At 49.7% G+C, this 22499-nt stretch overlaps 1 protein-coding gene across 6 annotated transcripts in view; it reads left to right on the top strand.

Annotated features, from left to right (window-relative positions):
• The first annotated feature begins 304 nt into the window (after positions 1 to 304).
• CCDC57 (coiled-coil domain containing 57) overlaps positions 305 to 22499 on the top strand; it is a 114702-nt gene continuing 92507 nt past the window's right edge. For all 6 annotated transcript variants that reach the window (XM_049861393.1, XM_049861394.1, XM_049861395.1 and 3 more), the window contains exons 1-4: positions 305 to 414; positions 11928 to 12336; positions 19449 to 19557; positions 22104 to 22205. In XM_049861393.1, coding sequence (XP_049717350.1) covers positions 369 to 414; positions 11928 to 12336; positions 19449 to 19557; positions 22104 to 22205 — 666 coding nt within the window. In that variant the 5' untranslated portion in view covers positions 305 to 368. The remainder of the gene's footprint in view (positions 415 to 11927; positions 12337 to 19448; positions 19558 to 22103; positions 22206 to 22499) is intronic.

Below are 22499 nucleotides of genomic sequence, written 5' to 3'. Positions count from 1 at the left end.
GGACATGGACTTGGCCCCCGATGTGCTGTGGCTCTGGGGGCCGGGCCGGGGCGAGGTAGCGCGGGCACCCTTTGGTGCACCCGGTCCTGGAGCGGACCCGGCGACCAGCGGCCGCTCCCCTCGAACAGGAGCTCTGTCCTGAGGGGCCCACGGACTGGTGCGGAAGCCGGCCCGGGCTAAGTGTACGAGGCAGCAGGCCGGGGGAGCCGGGCAGGCTGTCGCCCAGGCCCTTTTCCCGGGACTCCTCTTCGTTGTTTTGAGTGGCGGCGGCCGCGAGCCGGAACCCGGAGCCGGGGTTCGCGTTTCCGCCCGGCGGAGCCCAGCGGCGCACGGAGCGCGCCCGGCCGCGGCCGAAGGACCGAGTCGTCATGGCAACGCGGGGGGACTGGCGGCAGCGGCGGACAGAAGATCCCGGTGAGCCGCGGCGCGGGGACGGGGAGGAGCGGGGCTTGGCGACCCGGACGCGGCGGAGAGACAGGGTCGCCGGGGCGGGTAACGTGCGAGGACCGCGTCCTCGGCCTGCAGATCGCCGCCTGCTGGCCACACTCTGTGCAGAAGCCCGTGACCTCCACGTCTCGGGGGACATCGCTCCTCAGGAACGCGGTGTCCGACGGTGACCGCCCCGGCGCGGCCGGGCTCGGGCTCGGGGTCCGCCGGCGCGGCCGGGCTCGGGCTCGGGGTCCGCCGGCGCGGCCGGGCTCGGGCTCGGGGTCCGCCGGCGCGGCCGGGCTCGGGCTCGGGGTCCGCCGGCGCGGCCGGGCTCGGGCTCGGGGTCCGCCGGCGCGGCCGGGCTCGGGCTCGGGGTCCGCCGGCGCGGCCAGGCGCGGCCCGGACAGTTCTTCACCCTCACCTGTGAAGTGGGGACATAGTATCAGCTAGAATGCTGGAACATTCTGGTTCTAGTCGGTCTTACTGCTTTGGACATGTTGTCGGGAGGGACCTGTCCCTGGAGAAGGACATCACACTTGGGAAAGTGGAGGGTCAGCAAAAAAGAGACTCTCAACGAGAAGGATTGACACAGTGGCTGCAACAGTGGGCTCGGACGTAGCAGCGATTGTGGGCATAGCGCAGGACCGGGCAGTGTTTCCTTTTGTGCACAGGGTCGCTGTGAGTCGGAACCGACTGCAAGGCCTGGAACAACAACAGCAGAATGCTGGAACAGCGCGGGTCCACCCGAGCGCCCCGGAAGCTCACTGACTGCTGTTTGCCCTTCTTCCCCCTCTCTGCTCCCAGTGGTAGACGACACTGCTATTACTTCCTGGGTTGATGAAGTGCGGGTGGAAGGATGGGAACCTGGCACCGAAGCTTCCTGCTATAGTGCTTTGTGTTTTGTCGTTATTTGGGGAAAAAAAAAACAAACCCAATAACCTGATGGCAGGGCATGGTTATTGCCTTTTTACAGACGATGAAGGTGCCACACACAGAAATAAGATCATTTGCCCAAGTTCTACAGCCAGTAAAGGGGGCCAACCCTAGGCAGTCTGGCTCCAGAGTCTGACCCACCCCCCCCCCCCCCCCCAGTTATTTAGGACCTACAGAAAAGTTGCAAAAATAGTACAAAGAATTTCTGAGCACTTTTCAAGCAGTTTCCTAAAAAATGTTAACTTCTTACACAGTTCACGTACCAAAAGTCAGGAAATTAACATTGATATCAGGCGGTAGGAAACCCTGGTGGTGTAGTGGTTAAGTGCTACCGCTGCTAACCAAAAGGTCGGCAGTTTGAATCCACCAGGTGCTCTTTGGATATTCCACGGAGGCAGTTCTGTTCTGTCCTATAGGGTCGCGATGAGTCTGAGTCGACTCGAAGGCGAGGGGTACCAGGCTGTATTCAAACTTAGCAGCTATCTCTGTGAGGACTTCACTCTGACCCAGGATCCAGTCCAGGACCCTGCATTGCTTTTGTGGTGGTGGTGGTGGTGGCTGGTTGTTGCCATCGAGTTTCTCCGACTCAGGGTTACCTTAGGCACAACGGAACGGAACGTCACCTGGTCCCGCACCACGTTGACCATCGTTGGTGTGTTTGAGTCCGTTGTTGTGGCTGCGCCTTGCGTTTAGCTGCTGTGTTTTCTTCGCCTTCTTCAATCGGCAGCCTTTCCTCGGCCTCTGTGTCTTTCACAACCCTGACACATTTGCAGAGCTCTAGCTAGCAATTTTGTAGGATGCCCCTTGGTTTCAGTTTCCTTTGATGTAAGGAAATCTCAAAAGCGAAGCAGTGTTTTTCTCAGTGTAGCTTGTCAGGAGGCCTGTGACACTGACTGGTCCCATTCGTGGTGATGCTGACTTCGATCACTTGGTGTGAGCGCGTCTGCCAGGCCTCTCCACTGTACAGTTGCTGTTCTCTCTTGTAAATGATAAATATATCTGTGAGGGAATATTTTGAGACTATGGAAGTATCTTGTTTCACGCTGTTCTTCCTACCATTAGCTTTAGCATCATGAGCTGAGTTTTGCCTGAAGCAGCTGTTAATGTATATCTGTCTATTCCATATTCGTTCTACATTTGTAATTTGAAATTCTACTGTAAGGTCACTATGAGTCGGAACTGACTCCATGGTACCTAACAACAACTGTAAGGAAGAACCTTCCCGTCTCCCCCATTTATCTATTTATTCATTTATTTTTGTGTATTGGTGTATTTTTTATATATTCATATATTAAAAAAAAAAAAAAAACCCATTGCTGTTGAGTGGTGACCCTGTAGGTCAGAGTAGAGCTGCCCCATAGGGTTTCCAAGGAGCGGCTGGTGGAGTTGAACTGCTGGTCTTTTGGTTAACAGCCGAGCTCTTAACCACAGGGTCACCAGGGCTCCAGCTATTCGTATATTAGTCTATGTATTTTGTGTAGGGTATGTGTACTAGTCCGTAACTCATGGATTGTGATTTTATTCCATGGGTTGTAATCTAGTACTATCATTGATTTTGTTGGTTGGATTGTCCCATATTTGGCCATTGGGAGCCCTTCAGGTTGGCCTCTGGGTCCTCTTCCGGAGCACTTCTTTACTTTCTGGTACCACAGATGTCCCAGGCTCATCTTGTGCTCTCCTGGACTAGCCCTGGAATCAGCTATTCTCTAGTTCCTTTTAGTTGAGGACGGTGTTTAGACATCTGGGTACTGGGTGTGCTCGCTGCTTCTGGGGTGTCATTGCTCCTTGGCCTTCTCAAGGGACAGAGCAGGGAAATACATCTTTGTATATATCATACACACCTGTCTATTTCTACATCTGTGTACCTATGAATTTGCACTGACACCTTCAGTTCCCATCCATTACCACAGGGCTTGTGCTACTTTCCCTTGCCTGGTTTGTGATCCTTTCTCTGAGCCTGGCTCCCATTGTCCTGGATATATTTACTGATTTTCTTGGTCCTAGAACATGCACAAAGTAGTTCCAGAGTTGCCAATCCATACTCCTGTGAAAAACAAACCTACTAACTAAAGTCTAGTATTTGTGTTCAGTTACTTCTGTTTTTAGCCTTAGGGTGTATAGTCAAAATGCTGCTTTCCAAAGTTACTTTAGCATGTTTATTTTATCTGTTTGTAATGAAGTTAGATTCACTTGTTTCAGTTTGTATTCCAGTTTGGGTCCTTATTGATATTAAGTTTTCTCTTTCTTCTTCTTTTTTTTTTTTGTTATATATGACATTCTTGTGGCTCTGAAAGTCAGCAGAGATTCAACTCTTAACTACAAGACTTCAGTTTCCCTTCCGTTTTATTTCACATTTTTTTGGTGGTGGTCGGGGGGGATTTGGCAAGTTTGAATTCAAGGAAAAAAGTACTGCATGCCCCTTACTGGGTAATGCCCCCTCACCTCCAGGAGGTGCCAGGGATGGAATTAAGGTCTTATTTCAGGTTTTAAAAATTGGTATGACTACTCTCTGACAGTCAGGGAAGAGAATGATGGCTTGGGGTCACCGGCACATAATCTTGTCCCTGTGAACCCATTTAAAGAATGGGTGCTCTTGGTTTAGCTTACGCGCCTTGTGCTGGGGCTCCATGGGGCACTGGGTTGATCTTGTGTACTGAGTGCTGAGCACAAGAGCCACCCTGGGCTTCCCTTCCATTCCCCCTGTATTTATATTCAATTATATTTAAGGAGGAGCCCTGCTGGCACAGCGGTTAAGTGCCTGGCTGCTAAGCCAAAGGTCTGCAGTTCAAACCCATCAGCCACTTCGCGCGAGAAATATTTGGCAGTCTGTTTCTGTAAATATTTACATACAGCCTTGGAAACCCTACAGGGCAGTTCTACTCTGTCCTATAGGGTCGCTATGAGTCGGAATCAACTTGACGGCAGTGGGTTTACATTTAAGGAGCAAAAAGACAACAGCATTCTTTACCCCAGCTATATGGGTCTTCTGCATTGGCCATGCAGGGCTTATGTGCTGGGAGCTGAGTGGAGAGCCAGATACCTTCGAAGGGTAGACCTGCAGAGGAAGGGCACGTGAGGAGCCCCCACATTGGATGTATTATTGGCAAGTCCAGGTGCCTCATGTCTCATTCACAGGCATCTAGAGATTTTATGCTTAGCCTTCACAAACTGGTGGATAAGCTACTGCATATGTTTTGTTGGGTCCTGCAATGCTTTTTCAATTAAGTATTAGTGAAATGTTTATTCTAAAAAAATGCTCCAAATTTTTAGTCAGCTGAGCAGAAGCGTCACTAATTCTACCATCACATCTGCTATGAGGTGACCCACAAGTTTATCTCTGACTGTGTTTTACCCTGATTATCCTGTAGTCTTGGCAAGGGTAGGATCATCTCCAGGGATGGACAGAAGCACCATCTCTTGTTCCTTCCTTGTTTATCCAGGATCGTTGCTGCAGCGTGCTTGCAGAGGGCGTGGGCATCACCAGAGTGGGGCAAGGCAAGGCCCTAGGCATAGCCCACCACGGAATGTTCTTTGTCTTCCCTAGATCTCCTTTCCAAATGCCCTTGAGACTCCCCTTTGCCTTTATTTTTAAAATAATTTATTTTATTTTTTTGGTTGTTGAAAATACACACAGCAGAACACATACCATTTCAACCATTTCTACATGTATAATCATTGACATTGATTACATTCTTCAAGTTGTGCAACCATTCTTACCCTCCACCTTTAACATAAACTCACTGCCCCCATGGGGAAAAAAAAAGTTTGCATTAATGGGGGAGGAACAACTCAGAAAAGGAGGGTGAGAATGGTTGTACAACTTGAAGAATGTAATCAATGTCACTGAATTGTGCATGTTGAAACTGTTGAATTGGCATGTCCTGCTGTGTATATTCTCAAGAACAGCAAAAAATAATAAAATTAATTTTATATATATGTATACATATATCCCCCACGTGTCTGTCAGTTTGTCGTACTGTGGGGGCTTGTGTGTTCCTGTGATGCTGGAAGCTATGCCACCAGTATTCAGATACCAACAGGGTCACCCACGGAGGACAGGTTTCAGCTAAGCTTCCAGACTAAGAAAGACTAGGAAGAAGGACCCGGCAGTCTACTTCTGAAAAGCATTAGCCAGTGAAAACCTTGTGAATAGCAGCGGAACATTGTCTGAAGAAAGCAAGACGTCATTGAAAAGACAGGAAAGAAAGAAAAGTCCAAGATGGATGTCAGAGGAGACTCTGAAACTTGCTCTCGAACATCGAGCAGCTAAAGCAAAAGGAAGAATTGATGAAGTGAAAGAACTGAACAGAAGATTTCAAAGGTCGTCTCGAGAAGACAAAGTAAAGTATTATAGTGACATGTGCAAAGAGCTGGAGATGGAAAACCAAAAGGGAAGAACACGCTTGGCGTTTCTCAAGTTGAAAGAACTGAAGAAAAAATTCAAACCTTGAGTTGCAATAGTGAAGGATTCTATGGGGAAAATATTAAACAACACAGGAAGCATCAAAAGAAGATGGAAGGAATATGCAAAGTCATTATACCAAAAAGAATTAGTCGATGTTCAACCATTTCAAGAGATGGCATATGATCAGGAACCGATGGTACTGAAGGAAGAAGTCCAAGCTGCTCTGAAGGCATTGGCGAAAAACAAGGCTCCAGGAATTGATGGAATATCAACTGAGATGTTTCAACAAACAGATGCAGTGCTGGAGTTGCTCACTCGTCTATGCCAAGAAATATGGAAGACAGCTTCCTGGCCAACTGACTGGAAGAGATCCATATTTATGCCTATTCCCAAGAAAGGTGATCTAACCGAATGTGGAAATTATAGAACAATTATCATTAATATCACACGCAAGCAAAATTTTGCTGAAGGTCATTCAAAAAACGGCTGCAGCAGTATATCGACAAGGAACTGCCAGAAATTCAGGCCGGTTTGAGAAGACAGCGTGGAACCAGGGATATCATTGCCAGTGTCAGATGGATCTTGGCTGAAAGCAGAGAATACCAGAAGGATGTTTACCTGTGTTTTATTGACTATGCAAAGTCATTCGACTGTGTGGATCATAACAAACTATAGGTAGCATTGTGAAGAATGGGAATTCCAGAACACTTAATTGTGCTCATGAGTGACCTTTACATGGATCAAGAGGCAGTTGTTTGGACAGAACAAGGGGATACTGATTGGTTAAAGTCAGGGAAGGTGTGTGTCAGGGTTGTATTCTTTCACCATACCTATTCAATCTGTATGCTGAGCAAATAATACGAGAAGCAGTACTATATGAAGAAGAACAGGGCATGAGGATTGGAGGAAGGCTCATTAACAACCTGCGTTAAGCAGATGACACAACCTTGCTTGCTGAAAGTGAAGAGGACTTGAAGCACTTACTAATGAAAATCAAAGACCACAGCCTTCAGTACGGATTGCACTTCAACATAAAGAAAACAAAAATCCTCACAACTGGACCAATGAGCAACATCATGATAAACAGGGAAAAGATTGAAGTTGTCAAGGATTTAATTTTACTTGGATCCACAATCAACAGCCATGGAAGCAGCAGTCAAGAAATCAAAAGACTCATTGCATTGAGTAAATCTGCTGCAAAGGACCTCTTCAAAGTGTTGAAGAGCAAAGATGGCACCTTGAAGACTAAGGTGCACCTGACCCAAGCCTTGGTATTTTCAGTCGCATCATATGCATGGGAAAGCTGGACAATGAAAAAGGAAGACTGAAGAAGAATTGACGCCTTTGAATTGTGGTGTTGGCGAAGAATATTGAATATACCATGGACTGCCAAAAGAACGAACAAATCTGTCTTAGAAGTACAACCAGAATGCTCTTTACAGGCAAGGATGGCAAAACTGCATACTTTGGACATGTTGTCAGGAAGGATCAGTCCCTGGAGAAGGACATCATGCTTGGCAGAGTACAGGGTCAGTGGAAAAGAGGAAGACCCTCAACGAGGTAGATTGACACAGTAGCTGCAACAATGAGCTCAAGCATAACGATTGTACGGATGGCTCAGGACTGGGCAGTGTTTCGTTCTGTTGTGCATAGGGTCGCTATGAGTCGGAACCGACTCGATGGCACCAAACAACCACAACATATATATATATATATATATATATATATATATATATATATATATATGGAAACCCTGGTGGTCTAGTGGTTAAGTGCTGTGGCTGCTAACCAAAAGGTCGGCAGTTCAAATCCACCAGGCACTCCTTGGAAACTTTATGGGGCAGTTCTACTCTGTCCTATAGGGTCACTACGGGTCAGAATTGACTTGACGGCAATGGGTTTGGTTTTTGGTATATATATGTATATAAACTCGCCGCTCCCTAAGCTTCCTATCTAATATTTTGAGTTGCTGTTGTCAGTTTGATCTCATACTGATAGTTCTTTTAAAAAAAGCACAATGTCAAGGCAGACATTCTTTACCAGTTGTCTTGGTTATTTAGTGCTGCTGTAACACAAATACCACAAGTGGATGGCTTTATCAAACAGAAGCTTATTCTCTCACAGTCTAGAAGGCTAGAAGTCTGAATTCAGGGTGTCGGCTCCAGGGGGAGGCTTTCTTTCACTGTCGGCTTTGGAGGAAAGTCCTTGTCATCAGTCTTCCCCTGGTCTAGGAGCTTCTCTGCACAAGAACCCTGGGTCCAAAGGACATGCTCTGCTCCTGGTGCTACTTTCTTGGTGGTATGAGGTCCCCAACACTCTGCTTGCTTCCCTTTCCTTTTTTCTCTTGTAAGACAAAAGGTGATATAGGCCACACCCCAGGAAAACTCCCTTTACGTTGGATCAAGCATGTGACCTGAGTGAGGGTGTTACAGTCCCACCCTAACCCTCTTTAACATAATCTAATCTTGCCTCATAAACCACAGGCAGCGATTAGGATTTACAACACATAGAAAAATTACATCAATCACAAAATGGAGGACAACTACACAATGCTGGGAATCATGGCCTAACCAAGTTAACACATACTTTTGTCAACCAAGTTGACACCGGTTAAACTAAACTATTCCTTGGATTAAAGAAACCTTCAGGGGGTATTTTTGGTTCCCTTTTGGCTTTAACCCTTTCTTTTTTCTGAAGTATGCTCTTGGCTGTTAGGGGGCGCATGCACTGGGCACTGCTCCCAGCCCAGCAGGCTTTTGGGTCCTGTTGTAAATCTGGCTGAAACTTTGGGTCCGCAGAGGCTTCCACTGGCTGGAAACAGTTTTCTGAGCCTCTTCTTCAGCTCTTCCCCTGCCTTCTCCATGGGGCGCCAAACCTCGCCTTGCTGCCCCTGCTCTGACGAGGTGGTGTGCTCCAGGAACTGCTCACGGGTTCCGGTCAGGTGAGAGCGTCCGGCACTGGTCCACACTCCATGGACGCTCCTTGTATCATCGTCTTAAAACCAGGGGCGCATTCAGATGTCCACTGTGACTGGAGTGAGGCTGAGGCTGGTTCAGCGTTTCTCCGGCCTCTGCTTTATTCGCTAATGAGGCCTGTATGTCCAGTGGGGCCTCTGCTGCCGATAAGCACAACTGCAGCCTGAATGTCCTCTGTGTGAGGGACCATGGCTTTCAGGAGGAGTTATTTCCATTTTTCTGAGACCCGCAATTTCAGACAACACAAGTAAACTTCCATCTCTTTTAGACAGAAATGGGGTAGAAAGCACCGAATTTTGGACATGAGAAGTAGAAGTGACCAGGCCGCTGCTCGTGTGGTTCCGGTTCTGCTGGAGGCCTGTGAGCAAGCTCCCTTTCAGGTCCCAGTACCTTCATGGCTGCCCTGCTGGAAAATCAGGAACCTGTTGGGCCCCTGATGGCTGGCAGATTGGGCAGAGACTGACTGTGATGTTGAAGCCAGTTCACCTTGGCCTGGGGGCCCTGGGGGATCATCCTTTGGTGAGCTGTGCACAGACTGCAGGGCAGCTGCCCTCTGGTGGACAGAAGCTCTGAGCACTGGCTCGGACTCGCCTTGTGCACAAGGAGCTTCCCATTCTGCCGGGAGCACAGTGGAGCCAGAGGAGCAGTTTCTCACTGATTGACAGGCTAAGTCATTCACTAAACACCCAGCACCTCGTCTGTGCTGGCTCGGGCTCTAGGGGAACACCGCAATCAGGGCCACAGAGCCTTTCCGGCAGAGAGCAGCACACACCCGTCACAGTAGCATGCTGGCTCCTGGGAGCCCAGAGGAGCTGGCTGGGCCCTTAGGCTGGGCCCGTTTTGTGCCTTGCCAAAGAGATTGAAGTGTGTCCTGAGCGTGGCTTCCTGATGGACCTTCCGTAGTGGGCAGTGGCCGTGAGGTGGATGACCTGGGCACGGTGCCCCATGCGTACCTCCTGGAGAATGCAGCCCGCTGTGGCTTTGGTCCTGACGAAATATTTCAGGAGTCTTCAAATGTGATCCCAGACCATTTGGACAGTTTCTTTTTTTCTTCCTTCTTTTACTAAGATGTTGTATTAAAATAGTTTTATCTCTGTAGTTTGTGTTTTTGTTGTTAGTGTTTGCTATTAGTGATTTCAGGACTGAAATGAACTTCATGTCTCCGAAAGGCAGTATTGTTGCTGATTTAGGGAGTGGCTGCTGGCTTAAGAATTCTAGAATTAATGTAAAAAGAAAAAAGTCAAGAAGTCAATGACACATTGCATTAGGCAAATTGACGGCACTGGGTTTTTTTATTAGGCAAATCTGTCGCAAAAGACCTCTTTAAAGTGTTAAAAAACAAAAATGTCACTTTAAGGACTAAAGTATGCCTGAATCTCCTCATATGCATGTGAGAGCTGGACGATGAATAAGGAATACCAAAGAAGAATTGATGACTTTGAATTAGGGTGCTGGCAAAGAATATTGAATATACCATAGACTGCCAGAAGAACAAACAAGTCTGTCTTGGAAGAGGTACAACTGGAATGCTCCTTAGAAGCAAAGGTGGTGAGACTTTGTCTCGCCTACTTTGGACATGTTGTCTGGAGGGACCAGCCCCTGGAGAACGACATCATGCTTGGTAAAGTATAGGGTCAGCGAAAAAGAGGAAGACCCTCAACGAGATGGATTGACACAGTGGCTGTAACGATGGGCTCAAGCATAACGATGATTGTGAGACTGGCGCGGGACCAGGCAGTGTTTTGTTCTGTTGTACACAGGGTGGCTATGAGCCAGAACCAACTCCACGGCGCCTAACAACAACAATGTTCTCTGGTTCCTGTTTCTGAGATTTGTGTCTTTGTGGATATTTGTTTATGTTGATCAGAGTGGACACACGGGATTGGTGCATGTGGGTAACACCTCAGGTGGGTGGTTACCACCACACTGAGCCCCCACAGCACCCATGTGCTGTGCTCTGCAAGTCTTCTCATGCGCCTGTCCCATGTACATAACGATCGCCTCAGCGCTGTGCACGCTGCCTCTCACCCAGACGATTCCCCGTAAACTCTATGAAGTGGCATGTCAAGATGACCTGGAGAGAGTGTGGAAATGTCTCTCCTTCCGAAAGGAGACCCTTCACAGTGGGTCAGGCATTTTAAATCCTCTGGATGGGAATGACACTCAGACGTCTCTGCTGGATCCCCAGTCCCATTCACCTCGGCCCTTCTGGAAAAGTGATTAGAGGGGAGGGCGTCATTCAAGCTGCCTGCCCAGAGAGGACAGCCAGAACCACACCCAGGCCTGACTGGCCTCATGTGTGGTGTGGCTGGGGGTGTCCAGTGGGTGGCCCCCCACCTTTCATGGTGTGGCCTCTGATCCATTTGGTGCAGTAAGGCTGAAGGGGGGATGCTAAGCAGCTTGTGTGTCAGAACCAGCGCCATCTGCCAAGTGATCTGACCAGGAGTGGACCAGGACAGTCCAGGTGTCTCCAGAACGTACACCCTGCCGTGGCGTGGGGCAGGCTGTCCAACCTTGTGCACCTGGTCCTTGGCAGAGCCACACAGACACAGAGAGCAAGAGGCCCCTGGATGCTGGTTAGCAATCTGACAGAGTAAACTCGAGAGTAAAGAAACGGGCTGAGTATTGTGCGCCTTTGCTTTCTCAGTTGCGTTTTCTAGCCTTTTGTTTTATTGTGCTTTACAAAAGTGCTGGCCCACGGTTGACTGGAGATTAAGGACTCACCTGCACCTGCTCTGCTGGCACCCTCCCTGCCGGGCAGTCAGTCTCAGGACGCAGCCCCAGCTCCAGGAGGGAGCCAGGGCTGGGGAGTGCTGGCTCTGTAGGGGCTGCCTGGGCTTCAGCCCTTGCTCAGCAATTGGCAGTCCCAGTTTTCTCATCTGCGGGGTGGATGTATTTAAGAACTAGCCAGGTAGGTGGCACGCAGAGCTTCTCTCTTGACCACCTCTGCTGCCTCTGCCCTGTGGTGAGAGCATGCAAACCAAGGGCCCCAGCCTGCTGACCAGCCAGGTGTGGGCCAGACCCTCCCAGCTTGGGGCCTGACCTGCTGCAGGACTCAGGTTTGACCAGACCTCAGGGTGACTGGCGCAGGGCGTCCTCCTGTGTTTGTGATGGGCTCTGAGCTGGGTGCAGTGGAGGGACGTCGGAGCCCAGCCTGAGTCCAAACCTGCCTTCTCTCCGCACAGTTGCCACAATGCTGTCCTCAGGACAGGCCCTGGAGGAGCTGCTGGCTCACAAGGAGGAGGAGTGGCGGGCGCTGCAGGCCCGCCGTGCCCAGCTGCAGAGTGCCGCCCTGCAGGATTTGCAGCACCGGCTGGAGGAGGCGCAGGGTCAGCTGCGGTGTCTGCAGGAAGACTTCGTCTACAACCTGCAAGTGCTAGAGGAGCGGGACCGCGAGCTGGAGCGCTATGATGCCGCCTTCGCCCAGGTCCAGCGTGCAGAGGAGGCCCGGCAGGCGGAGGCCAGCGAGCTCAAGATCGAAGCAGCCAAGCTGAGGCAGGCGCTGGCCCGCGAGGCCCGGCGAGCAGAGGAGCTGCAGCAGCAGCAGCAGGTGACAATGCAGGAGTATCGCCGGGAGCTGGAGCGTGTGCACAGGTGAGTTCACAGGTGAGCACACAGGTGAGCCTGTGCAGACGTGCCCTCTGACTGCCCACCTCCCCAGCTGTGCTGCCCGGTGCTGCCTGATCAAGGACCCAGTGCCTCTGATGTGGATGCAGATGGCCCTGAGCACGGACTTGTTGAGTGAATGTGGACAGGATGTCTTTTTCTGGGTTCCCAGGCCATGCTGAAACCACAGGAAGTGGGTTTAAGTAGGTGGGATTGTTTTTTTCGTTAACTCTAAGTCTACATTCTTTTAATAAAACATATTTGACCTTATAATTGTTTTAATGTTGGGAAACATATATTAATTTCAGGCACTTTGACATGAGGACCCTACATACTTGTCTGTAGGCTCACTGCCTGTTGACAGCTTCGGTGCATCTGCACCTGTCCAGGTGTCACAGTGAGCCAGCAGCTGGGGGACTTTGATGAGACAGTAGAGGGCACAGTCCAGGCTTCATTTAAAAGCCACTTACTTGGCAAGTAGTGTATGCTCTGTGTGTCCCCTGCTAACGGTGGGAGTGTCCTCCCTGCATTTCTGTGTGTGTGTGATGTGTGTGCATAGAACATAAAAGTAAGAGGTTACTGCAGGTTCTTTTTCACTGATCGAGATCCTGAATATTTTTTCATGTTACATGTTCTTCCAGTGTAAACAGTATTTTTTTTTAATGCTTTTTATTTTGCAACAAATCCTTTCAGTAGCAATTTGTTTAAGAATTGAAGTGCTTGTTTAATAAACTATTAAGTAATATGTTCATGTCTCAGGATAGTTGATGATGAGCATGTAAGTTGCCCAAAATGTCTGTTGACGTTTTCCATCCATCGTGGAGCTGAGGGATGTCACTGACAACCTGAAAATCTAAACACACACATCTGCTGAAGAAACATCAGCACCCACGTCAAAAGCTCCTGGTTATTGTAAGAACACTGCTCAGAGACAGTATTTTTTTAAAAGACATTATTTTAACATACGCAGTGCAGGTCTATTACATATCACTCTATGAAACATGACTTTTCAGTTAGATCAGGTGGCTAGTCTTCTAAATTAATTTTGTTCATATTTTTATTTCAAGTTTTCTTGTGTACATGTGTTGGTTCTATTAATGGGTAAATGATGCCAGTTCTATAGTGGCGCCAACAGGCGCTTTAAATAGAAAATCACTTAACCCCAATAATGGTTCGATTTTGTTTTTCTTCTAATACATGAAATCAAAATAAGTGTTTTAGAAACTCATTCACTTAAAGAAGAAACATTTCACATTGTTTAAAGGCTACTGTAAATTTAATTTTTTTTCCCCTGGTGATTATACAAATACAATTTTGGTGGTAAAATATATTTACTCTAAATTAGGAAACATCCTGATATTTCTTGAATTGTTGAATAAATTTCATGCCATAATTCATAATGCCAGGCAAGCTGTGATATTCTTTAGCTCTGGAAAATTTTTTTGTATTATTTATTTGATGTTTTCTTCCCCCACGGAAACTCTCTGTCCCTCTCCCCACTTTTTTTTTTTTTTTTAATTCCCTGTTTTTAACATGCTGGATCTCCTAGAATAGTTCTCTAATTTTCTTTATTTCCTCTCTTTTTGCCTTTCTGCTATACTTTCTGGGATATTTTTTTCAACTTTATCTTCTAACCCATCTATTGAGTTTTCATTGTTGATATCATGTCTTAATTTTTAAGAGCTCTTTTTTTGTACTCTGAAAAGTCCTTTTGTTTTTAAATCTATTGTGCTTTAAGTGAAAGTTTACAAATCGTCAGTCTCTCATACAAAAAGTTACACACACCTTGCTACGTACTCCTAGCTGCTGTCCCCCTAATGATACAGCACACTCCCCCTCTCCACCCTATATTCCCTGTGTCCATTCACCCAGCTTGTCTCCCCACTCTTGCCTCCAGACAGGAGCTGCCGCATAGTCTCATGTGTCTACTTGAGCCAAGAAGCTCACTCCCCACCGGTATCATTTTCTGTCTTATAGTCCAGTCCAATCCCTGTCTGAAGAGTTGGCTTTAGGAATGGTTCCAGCCTTGGGCAAACAGAAGGTCCAGGGACCATGACCTCCGGGCTCCCTCTAGTCTCAGTCAGACCATTAGGTCTGGTCTTTTTACGAGAATTTGAGGTCTGCATCCCACTGTTCTCCTGCTCCTTCAGGGATTCTCTGTTGTGTTCCCTGTCAGGGCCGTCATCGGCTCTAGCTAGGCACCATCTAGTTCTTCTGGTCTCAGGCTAATGTAGTCTCTGGTTTATGTGGCTCTTTCTATCTCTTAGGCTGTAAACAGTATTTTTAAGCAATTGTTTAAATCACAAAAGTGACGTTCTCAGGGTCAAAATTCGGACTGGATGGGAGACTGTGATGGGAAGCAGACATAAGGACTACTGTGCATGGTCCTGCTGTGTGCGGTCCCACTGTGAGCAACCCACTGCTTGTGTTCCCACTGCATGTAGTCCTGCCGTGAGTGACCCGCCATCTGTTACCTGTGTGACGTCCCGCTGTGAGTGATCTGCTGTGCATTGTCCACTCTGTGCAGCATCACTGTGCGTGGTCCTGCTGTATGTGGTCAGCTATGCATGGTCCCACTGCTTGTGGTCCACTGTGTGTGGTCCCTCTGCACATGGTCTCTTTGCACGTGGCCCATGGTGCATGGTCCCTCTGTGCATGGTCTGCTGTGCATGGTCCCTCTGCACATGGTCTGCTGTGCATGGTCCCTCTGCTCATGGTCAGCTGTACACGGTCCACTGTGCATGGTCCCTCTGTGCATGGTCCACTGCACGTGGTCCACTGTGCATGGTCCCTCTGCACGTGGTCCCTCTGTGCGTGGTCCACTATGCGTTGTCTGCTGTGCGTGGTCCCTCCATGCGTGGTCCCTCTGTACATGGTCGACTGTGTGTGGTCGGCTGTGTGTGGTCATCTGTGCATGGTCCCTCTGCATGTGGGCCCTCTGTGCATGGTCCCTCTGCATGTGGTCCCTCTGCACATAGTCGGCTGTGTGTGGTCCGCTGCATCTGGTCAGCTGTGCATGGTCCACTGTGCGTGGTCCCTCTGCACGTGGTCCCTCTGCTCATGGTCAGGTGTGTGTGGTCCACTGCGCGTGGTCAGCTGTGCATGGTCTGCTGTGCATGGTCCCTCTGCGTGTGGTCCCCCTACACGTGGTCCCTCTGCACGTGGTCTGCTGTGCATGGTCTGCTGTGCGTGGTCCCTTGGCACGTGGTCCCTTGACACATGGTCCACTGTATGTGGTCTGCTGTGCTCTCTCTAGGAGGGTTACTTTCACACCCATGTAGAGCTGCCCTGTACGCCACTCTGCATCTTGTTCTCATTAGCCTGTCGTCTATTTTTGGCATCTTTTCTTATCAGTGTGCTTGGTTCTACCACGGTCTTTGAACCAGTTGCCTGGCACTCTGGTGTGTGCTGTGCCTGCCACTCACACACTGCTGCCTGCCTACTCGGGGCGGGGCGGCGGGGGTCGGACGGCAGCAATGGGGTTTCTGCAGCCTCTCAAGTGCAGGGAGAGGAGGCCCACCTTGGGGATGTGGAAACCTGTTACCTGCAGAAGCCATTGTCTCTTGTATCCAGAGATGTAGCTTCCAAAGTCTCTGCAACTGGCTTGGTTTGTCACAGAGCCACTTCCTTTGGGGAGGCAGGAGGTATTTATGGTTGCCTCAGTGTTTCTCCCACCCCAGGCAGAATTTACCGGCATGGGTCATTTTTGTCCAAGCAGTGCTCCTTAGTGCCGTTGTTCACACACACACCACCTGTGTGTATGAAGGAGCCAGAGCCTTCTCTCATAGCGGGAGAGGGTCCTGATAGCCTTTCACCCAGAGCGTGGACGTGGACATTCAGGTAGTCCCCACCTTTGAATATTGAAACGTCTGCTCTGTGAATTGTAGGTCAGCAGCAGTTGCATTTGATGTGGTGACAGTTGTTGGCAAAGTGCTGTCCATGAAAGTACTTATTTTCTTTCTCACAGCCATGCTCGGGAGTGTTTAAAGCATCTTTCAAAAAATGTTTTACATTATTTTATGAAGTGTATCTTTGGGTTTTTGTCCATTCTTTTTTTTACCAAATTGGGACGTTTTCAGCCATTATTTCTTCAACACCTTTTCAACCCCAAACTCTTTCCTTTCATCCTGTAACTCCAGTGACACATATGTGGGTCTTTTGTTACTGTCCACAACACCTGAGGCCCTGCTCGGCTTTTGTCCCAGCTGTTCCCTCTGTCCAGATTGCGTACTATCTGTGGTTCTGTCTTCACGTCTGCAGTCCTTTCTCTGTGGAAAATGGCGTGGTGGCATCTGACCTCCTCCAGCTTCAGGAGGGACGAATCATCATCGTCATAGCCCAAAGCTGATCCCTGTGAGGTAGAGGTTAGACATACCTCCATCCTCCAACCTTTTTGCCAGTTGTGACACAGCACGACTCCCATAGCACTCTCTACCCCTCTGCTGGGTTCTATAATTCATTACAGTGGCCACGCAGAACTCACAGACCAGACTCATAGTTATGGGGTTTGTTAGGAAAGTAACAGGTTACAACTCAGGGTCAGGAACGCTCAGGATACAGTTCTTCCGTCAGGACAGCTTCGAGGCCTCTCTCTAGGCTTTTGACCCATCGGCCCTTTGGTCCCTCAGCCCCTGCCTTGCCCTACTCAGGCAAGTGTTACAAAGCTCTTTACTTGGCCAGTAAGCACCCAGAGGCACCCCACTCTGCCAGTAAGCCTCAGGTCCTGTCGTGGATTGAATTGCATCCTCCAAAAATATCTGTCGGCTTGGCTGGGTCACGATTCCCTTGTATGATTGTCTACCATTTTATCTTCCGATGTGCTTTCCGTGTATGTTGTAAATCCTATCACTATGATGTAATAAGATGGATTAGTGGCAGTTCTACTGATGAGGTCTACAAGATTAGTGTCTTAAGCCAATCTCTTTTGAGATATAAAAGAGAGAAGTGAGCAAAGAGACATGGGGACCTCATACCAGCAAGAAGGCAGTGCTGGGAGCAGAGTCCATCTTTTGGACCTGAGGTTCCTGTGCTGAGATGCTCCCAGACCGAGAGAAGACTGATGACAAGAGCCTCTCTCCAGAGCTGACAGAGAAAGAAAGCCTTCCCCTGGAGCTGGCACCCTGAATTTGGACTTATAGCCTGCTAGACTATGAGAGAATAAGCTTCTTTTTGTTAAAGCCATCCACTTGTGGTATTTCTGTTATCGCAACATAAGATGACTAAGACAAGCCCGAAGGCACTCAGTTCTCTCCTTCTGTGGGTCATGGACCCTAGCTCCACCAAGTGCTTGGTGGCACCCCACTCCGCCAGCAGGCCTCCTTCATTAAGGTGCTCAGGTCTCTTGCTCTGTGGGTCAGTATGCCCACTGTAGCTACCTCGCCCTTTGGGCCGGAAAGCACACTGTGCTGTCTTGTGCTGGTCCGCTGGTTCTCTTGCCACTGCTGCTTACCAGCTCTGGTGTTACAGCTCTCTCTCTGTCTCCTGGGTCTAGGAGGTTCTCAGCACAGAGACTCAGGGTCCAGAGGACATGCTTTGCTCCTGGCTGTTCTTGATGGTAGTGAGGTCCCCACCTCCACTTCTGGGATTGGCTCCCGTTTAGTCTGGTAGGGTGGCAAAACTGACCAACCCTCTTGCTAGTGTTCTGTACCCCTTATTTGCATGGCCCTACCCCCACAAGTGTTCCATGTACCTTATTTGCATTATTAGCAGGCTGTCTGCCTTAGGCTGGGTTCTCTAGACAAACAAAACCAGTAAAGCATATAAATATATATATATCAAGAGAGAGATTTGTATCAAGGAAATGGCTCACACAGTTTTTAGAGGCTGTAACATCCCAAGTCCATGGGCCAGGAAAGGGGCTTTTCTGGATTCACATAGCCACAGGTGCTGGGAAACCCAAGATTGGCAGGCTGGAGAGCCATGCTGTTGCAGGCTGTGAAGATTGATGAATCTCAAGATTGACAGGCAGACTGCTGGTAAACTGCTAGCCCAAGTCCTGAGAACCGGAGGTCAGACAAATAGGAGCCAGCTGCAGGATCTGGAACAAGCAAAAGCCCTGGCAAAGAGAACGGGAAGGGCTAGGTGGCGGAGGGCAGAGAGATGAAGGCTGAGGGGGTGGTGAGCTGCCCCAGGCCCCGCGCCTGCTGGTACTACTCAGCAGATCCCATCATGGGGATGATCACGTATCAGATCTCAACAGGGAAATGATCACAACGTTATACGCCTGCCGAAACACCGAGAATCGTGGCCCAGCCAAGTTGACACAGTCTTAACCATCACACTGTCCAATCCCTGTCATGGGCTACAAGTACCTTATTTGCATGGTCTCACCCAATCATTTTGTGGGAGTCACAAGACCATGGCTAGAAGGGCCATATGAAATAATTCACTGCCCCACTTTCTGCCATATTTGTTCTACTACTGAGTCCATCCAGTGAGGCTTATATTTTGGTAATTTTATTTTCAGTTCTCAGATTTCCATTTGATTCTTTGTGATGTCTTTTTTTTTTTTTTTCTGAGACTTTCTGTTTTTCCGTTTAAGAGTGTACTAAATTGCTTGCTGAAGCATTTTTGTGATGGCTACTTTAAAATCCTTGTCAGGTAATTCCAGCACCTCTGCCACCTCGGTATTGTATCTGCGGACTGTCTCTTATCATTCGAGTTGAGATTTTCCTGGCTCTTGGTTCTGGTTCTTGGTATGATGGGTAATTTTTTATTGTATTTGGGACATTTTGGGTATTATGTTGTGAGACTCTAGATCCCATTCATCTTTTCTTTGCAGGCGGTCACCCCGTTTGGGTCTAACTGGGGGTAGATAGTCAGCTCTCCACTAGGCCCTTCTGATATAGCACGGGTGAAAGTGGGACACCACTGCACACTGCTACATTGCAGCTGGGGGGCCCACTCACTGAGGTGGGGAGGTGCGGGGGCAGTGGGGTGCTGACTAGTACTGTCTTTTTGCCACCAGGTGGGGGCAGAAGCTCTGCCCTCCACTGGGCCCCACCAGCACCACCTCGGTGAAGTGTACCTTGTAAATGTACCTAGTCACTGTGGTGGCTATTCGGTGTATCTGTTCTTAATGCCGTGTTCCATTACCACAGTGACAAGAATAGTGAAATTGACCACCATCGGGAACAGTACGAAAAACTGACGCAGAAACTGGAGAGGAGACTCCAGGAGCTGGATGGGGAGCTTACGCTGCAGAAACAGGTACGCGCCTCTGGAGTCGAGTCCCACTTTGGGGCTCCTTCCTGCCCCCCTCTGTGACATCTAAATTATAGGTGACAAGGAAAAGACAACCATTTTGTTAATCGAATATCTTACCTGGGGAGCAGAAGTTGAATTGCTGTCCTCAGAAATGAATACGTGACATTTCCTGGGTTTAGGAAAATATTACAAAGTAAATGCTAGAGTTACGGTAGACAAAAGCTGGAAACTCAAATTATGGTAACTATTTCTTTCAACAAAGCAATGCTTAACTGTAATTTTATGTAAAGATGTGTCAACTGACAGACGACTCTCAAGCCTGTCGCCAAAATTTCTCCTCAGAGTCTTTGAAACTCAGTCTGCACCTCCAAGAGACTCATTCTGCTGGAAGTTTGGCTAAAAGATATCCTCTCGTTAGATTCCACCTTTGGCAGTGCTGTGCATGTGTGGGTGTGGACGTGAGGGTGGTTCGTGTGTGTGTGTGGATGTGGACGTGGGGGTAAACACGTGTGTGTGCAGGTGTGGACGTGAGGGTAAACGTGCGTGTGCGGGCATGGACGTGAGGGCAGCGTGCATGTGTGCGTGTGTGGACGTGAGGGTGGTGTGCGTGTTCGTGTGTGTGGATGTGATGGGTCCTCTTGGTCTTGGTTTACTGTAGATGTGGCGAGCTTACACTGTAGTGATGACAAGCGGTGTTTGGGGCATCTTCCCCACAAAGCCCCCTCTGACGTGCGTGAATCCATGAGCCCCGCAGCAGCATCCCTGACAGAGACACAGCGTGACGCCCAGTGTGCGGAGGGGAAACAGGCACGACATAACCTGCCCAAGGTCTCCAGTTGGTCACGCTCGCCATTACTAGCCAGGGGTCTTGAGTGCTTGTAATTATTAATCGAGGATTTTGGGCTCTTGTCATTATTAACCAGGGGTCTTGAGTGGTGGCCATTATCAACTGGGGGTCTCTCCAATGCCCCCTTTGGGCTAGTCTCCGGTGTCTCTCATTGGAAAGCTCTTTGGGCTCATTACTGACTTGTCAGAGGTAGAACCAGCTCACTGGGGGGAGTGATTTTTCTCATGAGAAATGAAACCTGAGATGGTCGTGCCTGAGAGAGTCTGTGTGACTTGTTATGTATGTAGGTTGTAGACTGTGAACTTAAAGACTTTTCCTAGTTGGCTAGCAGGCTAGCGAGAAATTAACGATGAATTGATTTGTTCGTGCTTTGACAAGTCTTTACTGACTGAAGCATGTGCCAGGCCTCCGTGGGCTCTGGAGGCAGCAGCGGGCACTGCGTGCACCCACCCTCTGTGGGCTTACACTTGAAGGGATGCCGTTAATAACCGAACCTGGAAGAGAGATGTGTAGCTTGGCTTCTGAGGGCATTACCTGCTGTGGATAAGGCAAAGTGGGGGTGCCAGGGTGGGGCAGGCGGTATTTGAATGCGGAGGGGGGATCAGGAGGGGGCTGAGCAAAGATCTGAGGAGGTGAAGGGTGGGTTGTGACCACTGGGTGGGGGAGGAGAGTGCTCAGATGAGGGAGGCTGAGGCAGGTACCTGCTGGGGAGCCCCGAGGCCAGGTGGGCGGAGAGGGCTATTCACAGAGGGAATGGGGGGTGAGATGAGGATCTACTGGGGTCTCAGTGGAGAAGTGGAGTCCTGTTTCCAAAGGTCACCTGTTTGTTGGACTGAGCACAGGCGGGGCGGTGGGTGGCTGACCACAGGTCCAGCACGCAGTGGGGCAGCGGCCTTCTGTCCATTTGTACGTGGGGCAGAAACATTCGGCCCCTGTGCTGGCCCCTGAGCTCCCTGGAAGCCTTTCTCCTCTGGAGCTTGGCTCCGACAGGGCGCCTGCCCCCTAGTGGCCACGGTGTAGAACCGTGCTCTCACTTTCTCACACTTTGCACCCGGGGCTTCTGGGACATCCTCAGCCACACAGGGCGGTCTGTGGGAATGAGCATCACCTTTCACTCTGGATTAGAAATGCTGGTAAAGTCTGTGTGAGAGCTCGGGGCAGACGATGGGGAGGAGCAGACCAACTCCAGCGTCAGGTCCCTGTGTCTTGCCTGTCCTTGTGGCAAAGTGGCAGCTCTTGCCGTCCTGGGCCCTTTGGATAAGGGGGAGCCGGCAGCAGTGAGGCAAGCAAAGGATGCTCCCCAGTGAGAAGGCTGGCCACACCTCAGGGCCTCTGGAGAAGGATCCACTTGTAGCAGCTCTAAGCTGCATGCACCACGTGACCAGCTGCACTGTACATAAAGCTGCAAGACCCACAGGGCCAAAGAGAGACATAGACAGACCACCTCTACCATGGGGACAACGGGTAGCCCTTGATTGCTCTTTGTGCAGACCCTGTGGGTCTCAGGTCCTTGTCTAGAAGTCAGGAGATGTCATCGGCCCCTGGTAGACGGCAGTCTTCCTTTGCCAGCCTCCTTGACCTCATCCCACCTTCTGGGGCATTTGCCGGCTTCTGCTGTGGTACTGTTGGTCCAGGCTGACCCCTGACACATGGCCTGGTGGTCCTCACGGTGGGCCTGCCTCATGAGTGCCCCTCTCGTCAGGAGCTCCTGCTGGAGTTTGAGTCCAAGATTCAGAGGAGGGATCGAGAGTCCCGCCTGCAGGCCGACGCCATGAGCAACGCAGTCCTGACGCAGGAGCTCAAGGTAACCGGGCACCTCTCCAGTGCTGCAGTAAGAGCCCCGTCTGTGGAGGGTGAGTCAGACCAGCTGCCTCTTCTGTAGCTGACGGGGGTGCGCATGAGGAGCACCCTCTCAGAGGACAGCTCCTGCCATAGCTCCTGTCCTCGAGACTGTGGAGAAGCGTGCTCCCTCTGGGCTAACCCCCCAATTCCCCCCCTCAAACCCCATGAACTCAAGACAGGCTGCATCCCTGTGTGTGTCATGGCCTGAGCAGCGGCCTTTCCTGCCTGCCCTGGCAGCCCTGGCACCAGGAGGGGG

The sequence above is a fragment of the Elephas maximus genome, chromosome 19 (assembly GCF_024166365.1).
Source record: "Elephas maximus indicus isolate mEleMax1 chromosome 19, mEleMax1 primary haplotype, whole genome shotgun sequence".
Taxonomy (NCBI): Eukaryota; Metazoa; Chordata; class Mammalia; order Proboscidea; family Elephantidae; genus Elephas; species Elephas maximus.
Note: the sequence above shows the minus strand (reverse complement) of the source record. Positions and strands in the feature narration are given on the sequence as shown.